The following is a 16,026-nucleotide window of genomic DNA, read 5'->3' on the forward strand; positions in this document are numbered from 1 at the left end:
TCCAACCAATCAGCGCGCGTATGCAGATTAAGGAACCGTCCCGAAGCTACGCCCATCAACCGCTGCCGTGGGATGTTTTACAAAATAGAGTCATACACCAATTCCTTTTTCATCAGTCTATCTAGAAATGAGGAAGTATCTCAGCGTTGTCAAATTCGCCTGGGTGTTTCTGATGAAACTGCAGCAGTAAATGAGGAGTACACCGGCAGTCTGAACAGATGAAGTCCGCAGCCACAGCGCTTTCCACATTATTCGCTCTTCTTTTGTTTGACCCGGTTTACCTCGAGGCTAAAACAGTGATTTCTGTGGATGATGTTGGTCAGTTCGTACGTGTGGATGTGGATTTGTCCCGTGTTGCCCGACGGGTGGATGAAAAGTTTCTTTCCGTGGCTATTGATGCGAGTTTATTAACCGAGGAGAAGTTTATGAACCTACTAAAGTAAGTACTTTTAAAGCTTTGAGTGACGAAATATTGAAATGAATAAATGACATTCTGTTTTATTGCAGTTCACCAAAGTTAAGAACCCTCGCCAAAGCTTTGACCCCAGCCTTTTTGAGATTTGGAGGCACCAAACAAGATTTTCTAAAATTCAGTCCACGCGGAAGATATTATTTACAAGGCAGAGAAAACGGCAGCAGCGCTTTTCAAGGTACTTTTTTATCATCAAAACATGACTTGTAAACCACATCCTCTGACTGAGTAAGCTGTCTGTGTTGTGCTCTGTGCTGTCATCTGACTTTACTGGCATGATTCCAGTTTTTCTTTAATGGAGGAACAGTAAACTTATTCACACGACCATTCTGGACATTCCTTGCATACTACAGTGCCCCTGCATAACCTGTTGCATCTGCCGTTGATGGATTTGCTTATCCTTAAAGGGATAGTTCACCCTAAATTGAAAATAAACTTGCAATGTACAGTGCTTACCCCTAGGGGTTCCAAACTAGTTTCTTTATTCTGTTGATCACAAAAACAGATATTTTAAACCAAGATTCACTGTAAAAGAGATTCACTGATATGAAGTAAGAGAATGTGTATATCTATCCAGGTATCTTTTTCTATTTTTAACCGGAACCTGCTGCTAAAACCAGTAGCATCCATAGTAAGAAAAACAAATACCAAGTCAATGGTTATAAACCTGTTTTAAATCTGTATGTTAATGAGAAATGGGAAATGGAATGGGATGAATGTAGAAAAAACAAATTGTATGAAGTGAATCCATTTGTAAATAATTACTATTTTGAAAATAGACATGACCAGGTTGTACATACGAGATGTGGAATAACACAGTACGTAGCTACAAACATACTGACACCCCATAATGAAAGAGGGAGGAAAAAATAAAGAATAAATAAATAAAATTAATTAGGAAATTAGAGATCAACTTTAACTTTGAATATAGTAGCCTCTGAGCATTCAATGTAGGATAGAAAAGGCTGCCAAACCTCATAAAACGTTTTGTAGAGCCTCGGATGATGTATTTAAGATGCTCAAGTTTAAGATGTGATAACACTTCTAATATCCAGTGTTTGTGGTATGGTGAGTTTGCTTTTTCACCAGAGAAGAATCGGGCATTTGGCTATTAATGAAGAGAAGGCAACGATTTCTACATGATTAGCTGATAGGTGCATTTCTTCCGGCACTTCACCAAAAATGCAATTCTAAGGATTAGGATCCATATCTTTTTTACATATATATGAATATGATCTAAAGATGTTGATTCAAAATTTATCTAATCTAGGGCATGCTCAGATCATATAACCCAGATCTGCCGGCTCCAAACCACATCGGGGGCAAGATTAATCTGATCAGTAAATGATAACTTTTGTTCAACTATCCCTTTAAGCCATCACTTTTCTAAGAATTCACTCGGGACACTAACAGTTTTAAAGCATAAAAAACCTAATACTCCTAAAATATTTTAGAGAGTTTTAATAAAAAGTATTGTATTTAGATGCTTTACTGTTTTACTTCAATGTGTATTTGTTTGAGTGTAATTGTAATGTTATTTTTATTTATTGTTTTTATATAATTTACTATATTACAAAAGTTTTTTCTTGTATCTTAATGGTGTGCATGTGTATTTTATTCATATTTTTCATTTTATTCATATTAAAGCATAAAGTAATAAGCATAAATTAATTCCGGTTAAAGCAGGAATGGGTCTTCAGGCTGTTGAGCTTAATTCAAGGTTCTGCATGTTAACCCTAAGGCTATGTTCTTTCTCTATTGTCAAGTTAAGCCTGAATTAAAAAATAAATGATAATTTTTTCTGTGAATGGATTGGTGTAAAATAATCATACATTTTCTATATAATGTCATGTATCAATTGCATTTAATATTATGGCTTTCATGACTTTTTGTTAAATTAAAAATTGTCAATTTAATTTAACAAAAGACAGAAAATGGCCCTATAAAATATTGTTTTAATTTCCTCATTTTATGAATGTTTGTATTTATTTAATTATTAATACTTTTTTTCATGCATTTATATTTATGTATGCTTTTTATTTATTTATCAATGCTTTTAATGTTTTATTCATTCAGTCAGTCACATCTAATATTATTTCATCAGGAAATGTATGTAAGAGACTTGAATTGCCTCCACTGCTGGAAAACCGGTTAAAGCAGGAATGGGTCCAACAGTCAAAGTCTTTACTTCTGGAGGAACTGGACGGAAAATACCGCAACACCAAATTCTCTGGTCAGTTTAATTCTGTTCCACTTCTGTTTGGGAGTTTTTTTATGAGTGAGTAAGCGAAACATTGTTCTGTTACAGGAATATAAATTCATGCCAGATCAAGTCCTGCTGACACATAACTTGATTTATTTGCAGTTTGGAAAAATTGGGAATTTAATTAGAACATTTTGCAGGTCTGACAAAGTGTGGAATAAATAAAGCAGATTTTTTCTCACGTAATTGTTCGTAGTTTTTATAGAAAATTAAAAATGTCTAAATAAAAATAAATCTGTGATAATGTAGCCTAGCTATAGCAGTGCAGGTCAGACATACTTGAAGCCAATAACATTCTCAAGTTTAAAGGAGTTTTTATGGGTTTAGTTTATCCAGATATGAAAATACTGTCATAATTTTTTTCACCTCTTTGTTGTTCCAAACCCATAATTAAAGTAAATCTTGTGAACACAATTAGAGTTTTTTTATGACATCTGAGGGATTTCAGTTCTTTATAATAAATAAAATTTAGAAAATATTTTATTTATTTGAATAAACTTAGGGTAAATAAATTTTGCAGAAATTTCAATTTTGGTAAACTAATCCTTTAATTTGTTTATTAAAAAATGCATTATTTTAATATAAGACTGTTAAATATTTTATTCCTAATTGTTTGCTAAACAGTGTTCATGAGTATGCTTTAACAAACAGCCAATGATGATTTTAGCCAGATAATTTATACCTGAATATCCCTTTTTCCCAGACTCGTGGTTATTTTTTACATGACAAAAATAAATAACATGCCGTTTAATTACTGCAGTTTTAATAAAATGCTGTACTTTGAAAATGACAGTTTTTGCTGTTGAGTTGTATGAGCGTGTAAAGCTACAATTTGCCAATATAATAGTGTAATATGCATAGAGATTCTGACTCAAGATGCAACATACAGTACTTGTTATTATTAGCTTATGCTTAAAACCATTTATTATATCATTTTAAATAACAAAATCCCTATTCTGTTTTGGCATATTCATTTGTAAATTAAATAAAGCTTATTATTGAGTGCTATAGATTGAAAAATTATCTGATACTTCTGGTAAAAGTCACTGTACTATCACGAAATACTCACTGATTTAAATCACAATCTGAATTTCATCTTACAGTTAAGGCCATTTGAGTATTGCAGAACGAAAAGTTTTGTCTCAAAGTATAGGAATTTATGGAAACCCTAAAATAAAAAAGATAATAGATTTATTTAGAACTGCTGTTAATTTTTTCCCATATTCTATTTCTAAGGTCACTTGATATCACTTTGGGAGTTGCTCTTCAGTATTTTGGCTTTTAGCAGTGAAATTTACAGTATTAAATCTATGTTAAGCTGCATTGATACAATCTACATTGTAAAAAGTGCTATAGAAATAAGGATGAATTGAACTAATAAATTTGCCATTTTTGTTTGCAAAGAAAATAAAAAGTCTCATGTCTGTCTTTTTCACAGAAGATTCTGTGGACCTGCTGTACTCTTTTGCAAACTGCTCTGGTTTGGAGCTCATCTTTGGGTTGAATGCTTTGCTGCGAACAAGCAGAAATTGTTGGGACAGTGGGAATGCAAAACTGCTGCTCAAATACTGTGAGTCCAGGCAGTATATGATGTCCTGGGAGCTGGGCAATGGTAGGATTGGAAAAGACTTGTTTAGATTTTTTTTTTAGCTTGTGCATGTGCTGATGCCCCCGTTTTGAATTATGATGAGATTATTAGTTTATTATTTGCGTCCACAATAAAAGCCAGACTTACTAACAGCCTGCATCAACAAAAACCCAATGTTTTATATGTGCAGTGAAACATAAAGGCATAAACACAGACATTTTGACATTGTTCAACGTAATGTGTATTTATTGTAATTTCACTTTCAAATGCAAATTTTACGAAAGGAGAATATTTAAATGAATTTAAATTATTTATTATGGTTTACTTGAATAGGTTTACTGGTATTTGTGCCATTATTTATTTCATTGTTATTTAATTTAATATTAAACTTTTTAAATTAGGGTCTTGTTCTATTAGTTTTATTCTTTCCCATATTACATTTAAATTCTTCCCACCATATACTGTTCATTCTGTTTTAATTTGATAATTGAGTATTGGTAATTATTTACTTTGTATTTATTTTATTTTATTTACTTAATTTTATGGACTTAGTATTTATTTTTATTATTTATCTATTTGAACACTGTGATACAACATTAAACAAACTTAAGCTACGCTTACTCTGCTTTTTTGTTTATTGCATTAGTCATTATGGAAATGATCTGTCTGGGTCATTTGTTTTTTTTGTACAAATTTATTTTATCAGTTTATTTTAATTAATCCTTTTAAACATTTATTTACATAGTTTTGTTTATTATTTATTTTTTATTATTTATTTGAATGCTGCAATACAACATTAAACAAACCTAAGCTACGTTTACTCTGCCTTTTTGTTTATTGCATTAGTCATTACAGAAATTATCTGTCTGCATCATGTTTTCTTTTTTTGTACTATTTTATTTATTCAGTTTATTTTATTTAGAAATCCTTTCTAAAACTATACACTTTCATCTGCGTTTATATGTCATTGCAGTTTCTCTATTTTGACCAGTTTATTTAACACAGTTCTTCATCTCATGTTAGAACCCAACAGTTATGAGAAGAAAGCAGGGGTCAGAGTGGATGGATTTCAACTTGGTCAGGATTTCATGCATTTGCATCAAATCCTTCAGGAATCCACAATCTACAACTCAACAGGACTTTATGGACCAGATGTTAGTCAACCAAAAGATCACCGCAAGGATTTGTTAACTGGGTAAACACTTATTATAACAATATTTTAAAAGTCACACCTTGCCTTACTAATGCATTTGTCAAGTTGAAAGTTAATTTGAATAAATATTTATTCACTTACAGATTTTTGGAGACTGGAGGAAAGGTCATTAATGCATGCACTTGGCATCAGTAAGTTATGATTTTCTTTTCATGCAAATTTTATTTTTATAATTCATTAAGTTGATCATGTTTTTCCTCTTGAACAGCTATTATGTTAACGGTCGAGACACATCTTTAGAGGATTTTCTTGACCCTGAAGTGCTCAATTCTCTGGCAACAAAAATTAACGAGGTCCTCGAGGTACTGGAGTAATTCTGCATAATGTATTAAAACTGAAGCTCTCCTGTGACATTCAGCAAAGAGAGACATATGAGACAAATGAAGTGAATTAACTGGTAAACTGTGCTCTCAGATGGTTGAAGCTGTTTCCCCGGGGAAGAAGATTTGGCTGGGAGAGACCAGTTCAGCATATGGTGGAGGTGCCGTTGGTCTCTCTGACACATTTGTGGCGGGTTTCATGTGAGGATGTTTATTCATCTCATACCAATTAAGATGAATGTTTGCAAGATTGTGAGGAAAAGGATAACTATGAAATATAGAAAACAAATAAATAAATGACAGTTCTGGTGTAATCACATAAGTTACCATCTGTTCTAATGCAAAATCCATTTATTTTTAAGGAATGCTAATTTAGCGTGGATTTAACAGTTTGAATATTAACACGCTTCTGTTAACATTGGTCCAGTCATTTTAATATGCTGATTTGATTCTTATGAAGCGTTTCATTATTTATTGCCATTTTCCCAATACATGTTTTCAGAGGTTTTTGATGAATATGAAATCTATACAAAGCTTTTCTAGCAATATTTTACTGTCACTTTAAATAAATTCATCCTTTTTGAATAAAACCTCAAATCTAAAAAATCTATAAACATCATCTCCCCATATATATTTATTATTAATATTTGGTGTAATAATTTTAATGAGTGTATTATTGTTTTTATTTATTAAAGGTGGCTGGACAAACTGGGGCTTGGTGCTAAGCTTGGTTTGAATGTTGTTATCAGACAGGTTTTAATTGGTGCTGGCACATACCATTTAGTGGATGATAACCTCGATCCTCTTCCAGTAAGTGTGAATCACTCAGTATATGTATATTAGTCCAGACTTTTATTTTATTCATTTGTGTTTTAATTAATTTTTACTTTTGATAAAGAAATCGTCTATGGGGTCTTAAAATCTCTTACATTTCAAAAAACATATTTTTAGGCTTTAAAATATCTACTGAAATATTGTCTTGCAGGTCTTAAATCGTTTTAAAAAGGTCTTGGTTTTTCTTTATGTAAAGCTACCCAGTCAATCCAACACACATCCAATCACTTACAAATCTCTTTTAACAAATCTCGATTTATAACTGATATTATCAGTCTGCTGTTATGCAAATATTTAGTTTAAGTTACGTTGAAAAAACAGTATGTATACAACTAGGGTCTGCTTGTTTTGGGACATTATTTAAAATATGTGGCTAAGAAATAAACAATTAGAATTAGTGTTTTGATGGGGCAAGTAAAACTTATCCTTAGCATTTAGCGCTATATACGTCTGAAATTTTGTTCTTAATGGTCTTAAAAAAGGTCTTTAAAAGTATAAAATTTGACTTTGTGAAACCTGCAGAGACCATTAATTTTACATATATTCATTTTTTGGGTTTTCTTTTTAATATATGTGTTTTGCTTTTTATAACATTACATTCCTAAATCAGGATTACTGGCTGTCGTTGCTCTTCAAAAGGCTTGTTGGTCAAGAGGTCTTAAAAGCAGACGTTACTGTCAATTCAGGACTAAAGAAACCAATACGGGTTTACCTTCACTGCACAAACAAAAAGAGGTACTTTTTATTGTCTTGTTCACAATTATTTTATAATATTTTGTTTTATTTATAAGATATTTTATTTAAGATATTTAACAAAACAGTACAATACCAATAATAATAATAAAAAAGCACAGAATAATTGACCCCCCCCCCTCCCTCACAAAAAAGAAAAAAGGAGGGGTTGTTTTTTCAGGTTATGTATATATACCAGGGCTACAAGGGTTCAATCTACTCGTGGTTGGGTATGCATCACAGTTTTACGGTCACCGTTTTGCTGTATGTCTTTAACTTGCCATACTGAAACACACAAAAACTCCACACACACAGTGACACGTGAGGAAACGAGATGTCACCAACAGATTTTAAACTAAGAAGTGACTGAACAGGTCTTTACATGCGCAGTGCACGTAAAACGTAATCAGAAGAATACAAAAGCAGAACTTTTTTGCTTTGTTGCAGTTGTTTTTATCACCAAACCAATATTAGTAATGCATATTCTGAATCACAGAATGATCACAGGGTGCACCAAACCATGGTAGCACAACCGTACAGAGAATATACATATACAGATATACAGACTTAAAATGCTAAATTCCCTAAAGTCTTAAGATTCTCATGTGGTTTCAACTTTTTTCTTTGAAGTTTCAAGACGTACATTAGTTATTCCATTTGAATGACATAAAGCAACTTGTTCAGCCATCTATTATAACAGGGAGCCTTCCAATTTCCAATTAGGTAAAATCATCTTTTTAGCTGTAATCATGCCAACCATCAGGGCTTGCTGTAGGGTTAATGGAAAGATGTCCATTATAGTAGAATATACAAAAATAGCCAAATTGTAGTCAGGTTGGATATTGGTTCCATAGAAAACAATTTAAAAATGTTGGACCAAAACTCAAAAACAAAAAGAACAGGACAAAACCAAAATAAATGTGCCAAAGTTCCTTCTGCCACATCACATCTGTCACATTTAGGAGATACAGAGCAGAGGGAAATATTTTAGTTAATCTGGTTTTAGAGAAATGAAGGCTCACAATTATTTTAAACTGAATGAAACAAAGCCTAACTTATATTTGACATGGCATTTGTTTTTTTCTTTTCCAGTACACAATACAAAGAAGGAGCTGTGACCTTATTTGCCTTAAACCTGAACAAAAATGAAGCCACGATTAGTCTTCCAGCTCATTTGACCAACGGCTCCATTGAAGCATTTGTGCTGCAATCAGATGAGGCTGGCGAACAAGGCCTTTATTCCAGGTAACGGCTCACAATCTTCAATGTGCGGAATGTTGTCCTGAAAATCTGTTTCCTAGCACAGTACAATCCTCTTTTCAGGTGTCACATGCTTTAATGCACTTACAGGGGTAGTCAAACCAAAAAGTGAAAATTCTGTCACCATTTATTCATCCTACACTTGTTTAAAAGCTATTTGAGATTCTTTCTTCTGTTGAACTCAAAAGCAGATATTTTGGAGAATGTTGGAAACCAGCAGCCATTGACATCCAAAGTAGGAACAAAAATATGTATGTCAATGGCTGCTGCTTTACAACAGTCTTCAAAATATCTACTTTTATATTCAACAAAAGAAAGAAACTCAAACAGGTTTGGGACACGTGTGGGATGAGTAACTATGACAGAATTTTGATAGAATTATTTTCCTTAGTACACTGTATGACCTCATATTATTAAAAAGACTACACATAATATTGTTTTTGTATTCATTTTAATAGGTCATTTCTAATTTGTCAGTTGAAACCCTTTAGTGTCATGTTTAATTAGCAGATTTCTTGCTTAAATTATAAACATAAAGGCCGAAAAACAAGTTATACCCAATCTGTCACATGCCTTCTGTTACATTATTTATAGATTTCAAATTTATTTACAAGTAAAGGTCTTTTAGTATCCTTAAAATTATTTTAGGCATATTAATGGGTCAAATCAGATGAATGTTTATTTATAATGCGGTTTTTAAAAACAACAAGTGCTTACCAAAGTGCTGTACGCACAATTAAATAAAGCAAATTAATTGGTGAGATTTGGATGGTATACACAAGAAAGAGAACAGTTTCAAATGTTTGTTTAAAGATTCAATAAACTGTTGCCTTTAAAAAAAACCATCTAAGGATAATTTCATATGATGATGATGATGATCATGATGTAGCCTTTATTTGTCAATTACACTTTTACATGTAGCAAAATTGGACCCCCCGACCATACACAAACATCACACATTTCAGGGGAAGACAGATCAGACGAGAGGTAGCTTTTAGAAAAAAGAAATAAAATACATTACAGGAGGCATAAAAAAGTTCTGTCAGACTGTCCTTGAAAAAGCAACCAGCACATAAGCATATAAACACATAAACACATAGACATAACATCGCAACAGGGGATGTCTGATAAAGGCGGCAGTCATCTGGTCTGCAACCAATGGCTCTGGTCACAGACCCTCCTACTCACCAGTGTTGCCAGATTGGCCCGTTTTGAATTTGATTTTTACGGGTAAAAAATGGCATAGGGGGGGTTGACAAAATTCGGGCAGTTTTGCAACGTAATTTTTAAATGCAACTTGTTTAACAAAGCATAACTGTGCTCCTGCTCCATGCAGTTAGTAAAGACCAGTGCATTGCGCAAACCATGTGGACCCTCCTGCAAGAGATGAAGGAAAGTTGAATCAAAACGTGACTCCCTGGACAATTCTGATTTCACTTCGCATGCACGTGCATCATGCATTGCCTGCAGTTAAACTCACAGAGGTTTACCATGACACTTTTTTTCAAAAATGTTTTAACCGCAAAAACAAACATAGAATTCTGACTCCATCTTAACATTAACAAGCAGCGCCTAATTATGTTCAAAAGAATTTAAAATGGCAAATGGGACAAATTTATACCCCATTTCCAAAGTAAAACATTCTCTATGTATTGTAATCTACACAACAATAAGTGCAGTGTGTGGGTGAAAAGGGACAGTGTTTTGATTTGATCCGTTAATGTTGTGGTTTTGTGACTGCTGGTGTTGGTTGCTCTATGGTTAAAATTATGTCAGTTAAAGTAACAAGCTTAATTTTGATTGAAATTAAATAATATTTTCGTGTGTTTGGGTGGGTTTTGGACCACTTTGGGCTGGAAAAAGTCAGCTATATATGGCAACACTGCTACCCACACCGGTGGGTGAAAGCACACAATGTTGTAGGATTCAGGGTGTGGGTGCTGGATATGTGATAGATGGGTGGGAGAAGTGGCGCGTCGTGTGTCTGGTTGCTCTGTCTCTGGAGAATATGGAAAATATCTATCTATTCCGAACTTTGATAACGGTTTCTGCTGATGGGTTTATGTGGTTCTCTGGGGTATCGACGATTGATTAAAAACAGTCAGTGCGGCTCAAAACCCCACAAAGCTTGCTGGCTGGATTGAAATGGTAGTGAGGGTCTTTACAAACCAAACTGTGGCCTGGATCGCAAATTGGAAAACATTGGGGTGAAACTAGCGGCTTTGCAACAACATTTGGTCAGACCTGTGACGGACAATAAATATCTGTGAAATTGGCAGACATTGACCCAAATTTAAAAACTTTTCTTTTCGGCTTCAATGTGACTCTCCTGCCAGACGGCCTCGGTTGGAGACAAACAACTTCCCCCGGATAGCAAGATAAGGAGACTCTCTGAAATTCCCTGTTCCAAGGACACCTGTTGAGACTCTACAGGCCTACACACATACACAGCTACAGATAGACAATCACCACCTAACCCCGCACCCCTTTGTGTGCTTTCACCCACCAGTGTGCGTAGGCGGGTCTGTGACCAGCGCTCTCTAGTGGCAGGTCCTAGCCGCCCTGCCGCCCTCATTGGACTATATCCACATTCCCTGTTGCGATGTCATGTCTATGTGTTTATGTGCTGGTTGCGAATCTCACAATGCCCTACTTCAAGGACAGTCTGAGGGACTTTTTTTCACCTCTCTCTTCCCAAATGTATCTTTTTTTTTTCTCTTTCTAAAAGATACCTTATCTGACCTGTAAAAGTGTAGTGTGACAAAAAAAGGCTGCTTCATCATTATCATCATCATCATTCCTTCCAAATATTTGTATTGAGTATTCATGAATGCAATGTAAACATAGCTTAAACTCTTAATCTCAACTGAACTGAACTCAACTAGTTGAGATTAAGAGTTTAAGTTATGTTTACATTGCATTCCTGAATACTCAATACAAATATTTGGAAGAGACTGTGAATTCAGTTCAGATTAATATCTTTTAGTTAGAAAACTTGAAATGTAACACATTTGTCAAACGAATTGCTTAATTGTTTGTTTGATTGATTTATTTGATTTATTTTATGTTTTTTGCCTAAATAAATAAAACTACAGCAGTTTCGATGAGAATAGTAACTTTTATTAATAATTTGCTGCAGTTTACCACAAAATAACAATTCAGTTCTATTTAACAATGAGAATAGTAAGCTTTATTAATAATTTACCCTAATTTTTCACAAATTAACAATTCAGTTTTCTTAAACATGGGATGGAAACAATACTTTATTTGCTAATTATTTATGTCATTTTTTTCTATGTTAAATTTGCAACTTTGTATGTAAATCTTGCTAGAAATTGGTTACAATATATTCACTATTCCATTATTTATTCATATAGACCATTTGAATGTGGTGTGGTTTATTAATAAACTAATTTGGAGAGGATCACATGCTTATTATTGAACACGGCTGGTACCTCATCAGCTCTGTATATTGCACCAATCAGGTTAATACTGACTCACGATAAATAACCAGAGTTTTCCACTCCAGTCATCTTCGTCTGGAAGAATCCTCTCTTCCACCCTACTCCTCCCCTTCTCCTGAGGGGAAGTGGTTAGCTCAGCCCAGTTGTTAACACTATTGCCTAAAAGCAAGAACGCCACTGTTTCCACCCCTCATCGAGCCAGTCGATGTTTCTGTGGGGAGTTTACATGTTCTCCCCGTGCTCGTGTGGGTTTTTCCTGGGTTTCCCAATTTCCTCCCATAGTACAAAGGCATACACCATTAGTAAGTTGACTACTTCAAAGTAGCATGTTAAGGCAAACTCAGCTAGCTAAATCTCAGCACATTCACAAGCAGGGGAGTTCTCGAAACCTACCTGAGCTTACACGCCCCTCTCGCCCTTCAAACAGGAAGGAGCCCCGGTCTTGAGAATATTATGAGCTCAGGGCTCTCTCCTGGGACAGCATGCTAAACATGCTTTATTATTATTAAGCATCAGCTAAGTGTGAACTCTTGAAGTGATGTCATTGGCTCATGAACCTTTCTTGCTTGTTGTCAAACTATTTCATAACTGAAACAAAAGGCAATTCAATTATAACTCAGTGTTAAACCAGTTATCGTAACATTATCAATATGTGGCTGTTTTTAGATTCTCCGAAGCTGTAGAAAATAAAAATGTAAAACAGGAAATATGTTGGGACCATTGTTTTTGTTGACATCTCTCAAAATGGTCCATATTTAATCCCCAAATACCTCTCATCAACTATCATAGGAAGAACCTCAAGAGTCTTAAATCACTCATTTTATCTGTCTCCAGGTCAGTTCGTCTGAATGGAGAGCTGTTGAAGATGGTGGATGATCGAACTCTTCCTCCGCTGACAGGACGTGAGCTGCCGTCTGATGAACCAATCAAGCTGCCCGCCTTCTCATTTGCATTCTACGTTCTGATTAATGCACAAGCTGCAGTATGCAAATGAGCTCTTACAAAAGACTGTTTTCACCGGAGCATCAGGGAGTAAATATTTTGGCTGTAAGATTATTTAATGTGAGGGAACACTTAAAACTTGAATCAAATGAATACGTCTATTAATATGAAATCAACTTTTTTATTATTTATAAAAAATTATATTTATTATTCTAAATATCAAGAATAACCTCTGAAGAACGTGTTTAATACTTCATGCACAACACTGGTGGATATAATCCATTTTATATCTGTTTAAATAAACAGATTTAAAACAAAGTTCTCGTTAGTCTGAACTTTTATTTCTTCTTCTTTTTTTTTTGGACGTTTCCAAGTGATTCATTATTATTATCAGTGCAGGCCGGCTGTAGCAATCAAGCCGTTTGATTCTCAGCCATTTTCTAGCTGTGTGATTCGCATCTGTGTGTTCAAGTGCTGCATTCAGCTACATTTAGACATTTAAGCTCAGACATAAGAGGTCTACATTTAAGTGCACTTTCTACTTTCTTTGCACTTACTTCGAGAGTATATGGCGGAGCGCTCAAACATCTGGGGTGCTTGATTTGTGAACAGCTGAATTAAATATTGCTAGACTTAACGCTAATAATCTTTTCAATTTGTTTACTTTTAAATTTGATGCTAGTATATGACAAGTTTATAATACAAACATTTAGCATTCTAAATGACTTAAAGCGCTTTGCATGAACATACACACCACCAACATATACAGGGGGGATGAATAGGCAGTGCTTATTGCCTATACAACTTTTAGTGTAACTGGATTCATGGTAAAAACTCTCTTAGAATATTATAGTAAGTAGGAATTCATATTTCCAGTGCCAATAGAACAGGCATCAGCCAGGAAACAGAAATATAAACTTCATTACCAATTTTATTACTAATTAAACCAATAGTTAATGCTGTGGTAGTTACTACGCTTCCTGTAGAATCATCTCCAAGAGAGAAGCTGTTAATATTAAAAGGAAATTCACACCAAAAATAAAATGTTGTCCGCTAAGGGGATGTTAAAAGTGTGTAAAGATTTTCAAGTAATAGGAAACATCTGGAGTTTCATGTTTTTGCTGCCTAATCTGTGACTCAAAGTCCCGCGGTGTGTTGGTTTGGCCAGCAGGTGGCGATATTCACCGCTGTTCAGAACATTTTGGAGTGGGTGAGTGAATGAGAACTGCATTTAGGTAGATTTTTGTTGAGGTTTTCGGTTGTGATATATATTAAACCTTTTATTTGCTATAGCCCTGTTGGTTGAAGATTTTATTAGTCAATAGGTGTGAATACTATTTCATAATTTTGAAAATGCATTTCATTATATCAAATACTTTTTATTCAATTATGTCCAAATTGTAAAACGATGACCTTTTATTTCATAATTTAAAAATTTTATCATAATTTATGGAGTTTTTTTTTTCCAAAATCACATGTTGAGTCTCTATGAGATCCTCAGCTTTTCCGTAATCTAAATATCGTCAAAAACACTGTACTTAATTTTTTTGTATCACCTATTTAGAACTTGTCATAATTTCATTTTTTTTTCTTTCTTTCTTTTTATTTATTTATTTATTTATTTATTTATTTATTTTTCCTTTTTTATACATTATTTTCTGTCTTAATTATTTTTTTATTAATTGACAATGCTATGTTATGACTTTCTAATTCCTATTTTAACAATTATTTTACAGTTTAATCTCATTATTTGACCTTTTTATGAAAATTGTTTCTTTATTCCATTTTGATTTCTCATAATTGACATTATATGACATAATTTTGACGGTATCATAATTTTATATTGCATAATTTAAACTTTTTAGCAAACTGCTTCACCAAGAAAAAAAAAATAGCTAATGAAAAAAAAAAACTCTTAACACACTCAATGCATTTTTTTTCAAGGCATCTCATCATTTCTAAAATACCAACCTCTACCAAATGGTCATTATATGTCAGCTTATGGTAAAAGTACTGGAATTAATACATTTACTATGTATTACTATGAAAAAAATTAATTGTAAAACTAATTTATTTTTAAAACATTATCAAAATAAAACATTTTTAAATACTAAATCAGCTTTATTTTTTAAAGTATGCCCTAAAATATTTCATATTCTCATTTAACATGCTTTCTTATTTTTCTTTCTTTTTTTTCAAATAAAACCAAAATCAAGTGTAGTAGAGCAACAGGATTATGTTTGTTTGATTGCTTTGTAAAGCAATAACGCTGTGTGTAAACCAATATTTGAAACAGTGATTCTTTATAATTACCAGTCATTATTGGTCAACCATTTGGTTAAACAGGCAGTTATTTGTATTCAGTTTGATTGATGTAAATCAAGTTAACCAGACTTATATAATATTGCCATATAAAGTTTTAAACATTTGAAGTGAATCACAATCTTTTATCAAAGTTGTCCTAAAAGTATAAAACGACCATTTTTTTGACAATTCTGAAAATCATTTTGATCTATTTCAGATGTTGACCACTATATCATTTGCCAAAGCATGTAACACTTTGGATATACTTTTAATTTATATAAACAAACTTAACCAACAGTGTGTCAAAAATCATTAATTTTCATACTTGTTTACAGAGTGTCGGCTGGGTCTTAAAAAAAATGTCTTGAATATTAAAACCTAAATTCTAGGCCTTAAAATGTCTTACATTTACTTGCATGTTGTGTTGTAGGTCTTAAATTGTTTCAAACAGGTCTTTTGCTTTGTCCAAGTAAAGCTACTCAATTTAATCCGATATCCATCTAATAACCAACAACGCATCTCAATAAAACCTTTTTATATTTATTTAGGTTTTTTAGAGCAAAGAGATACAATTCACAACAGCTGTTGGACATTTTTACAGCAAATACCCCAAATGAAATTCTCTAATCAGAAA

General features: G+C 33.3%; 1 protein-coding gene across 2 annotated transcripts; it reads left to right on the forward strand.

Moving 5' to 3' along the window:
* Positions 1-35: 35 nt before the first annotated feature.
* Positions 36-13,406, forward strand: hpse (heparanase). Of its 2 annotated transcripts, NM_001045005.1 has the most exon segments (12): positions 36-439; positions 508-650; positions 2,577-2,705; positions 4,174-4,347; positions 5,347-5,518; positions 5,620-5,667; positions 5,745-5,838; positions 5,951-6,057; positions 6,552-6,666; positions 7,301-7,425; positions 8,515-8,667; positions 12,981-13,140. In NM_001045005.1, coding segments are annotated over 12 exon segments (1,641 nt in total). In that variant the 5' UTR covers positions 36-218.
* Positions 13,407-16,026: the final 2,620 nt, after the last annotated feature.

Source organism: Danio rerio, chromosome 21 (genome assembly GCF_049306965.1).
Source record: "Danio rerio strain Tuebingen ecotype United States chromosome 21, GRCz12tu, whole genome shotgun sequence".
NCBI classification, from domain to species: Eukaryota; Metazoa; Chordata; class Actinopteri; order Cypriniformes; family Danionidae; genus Danio; species Danio rerio.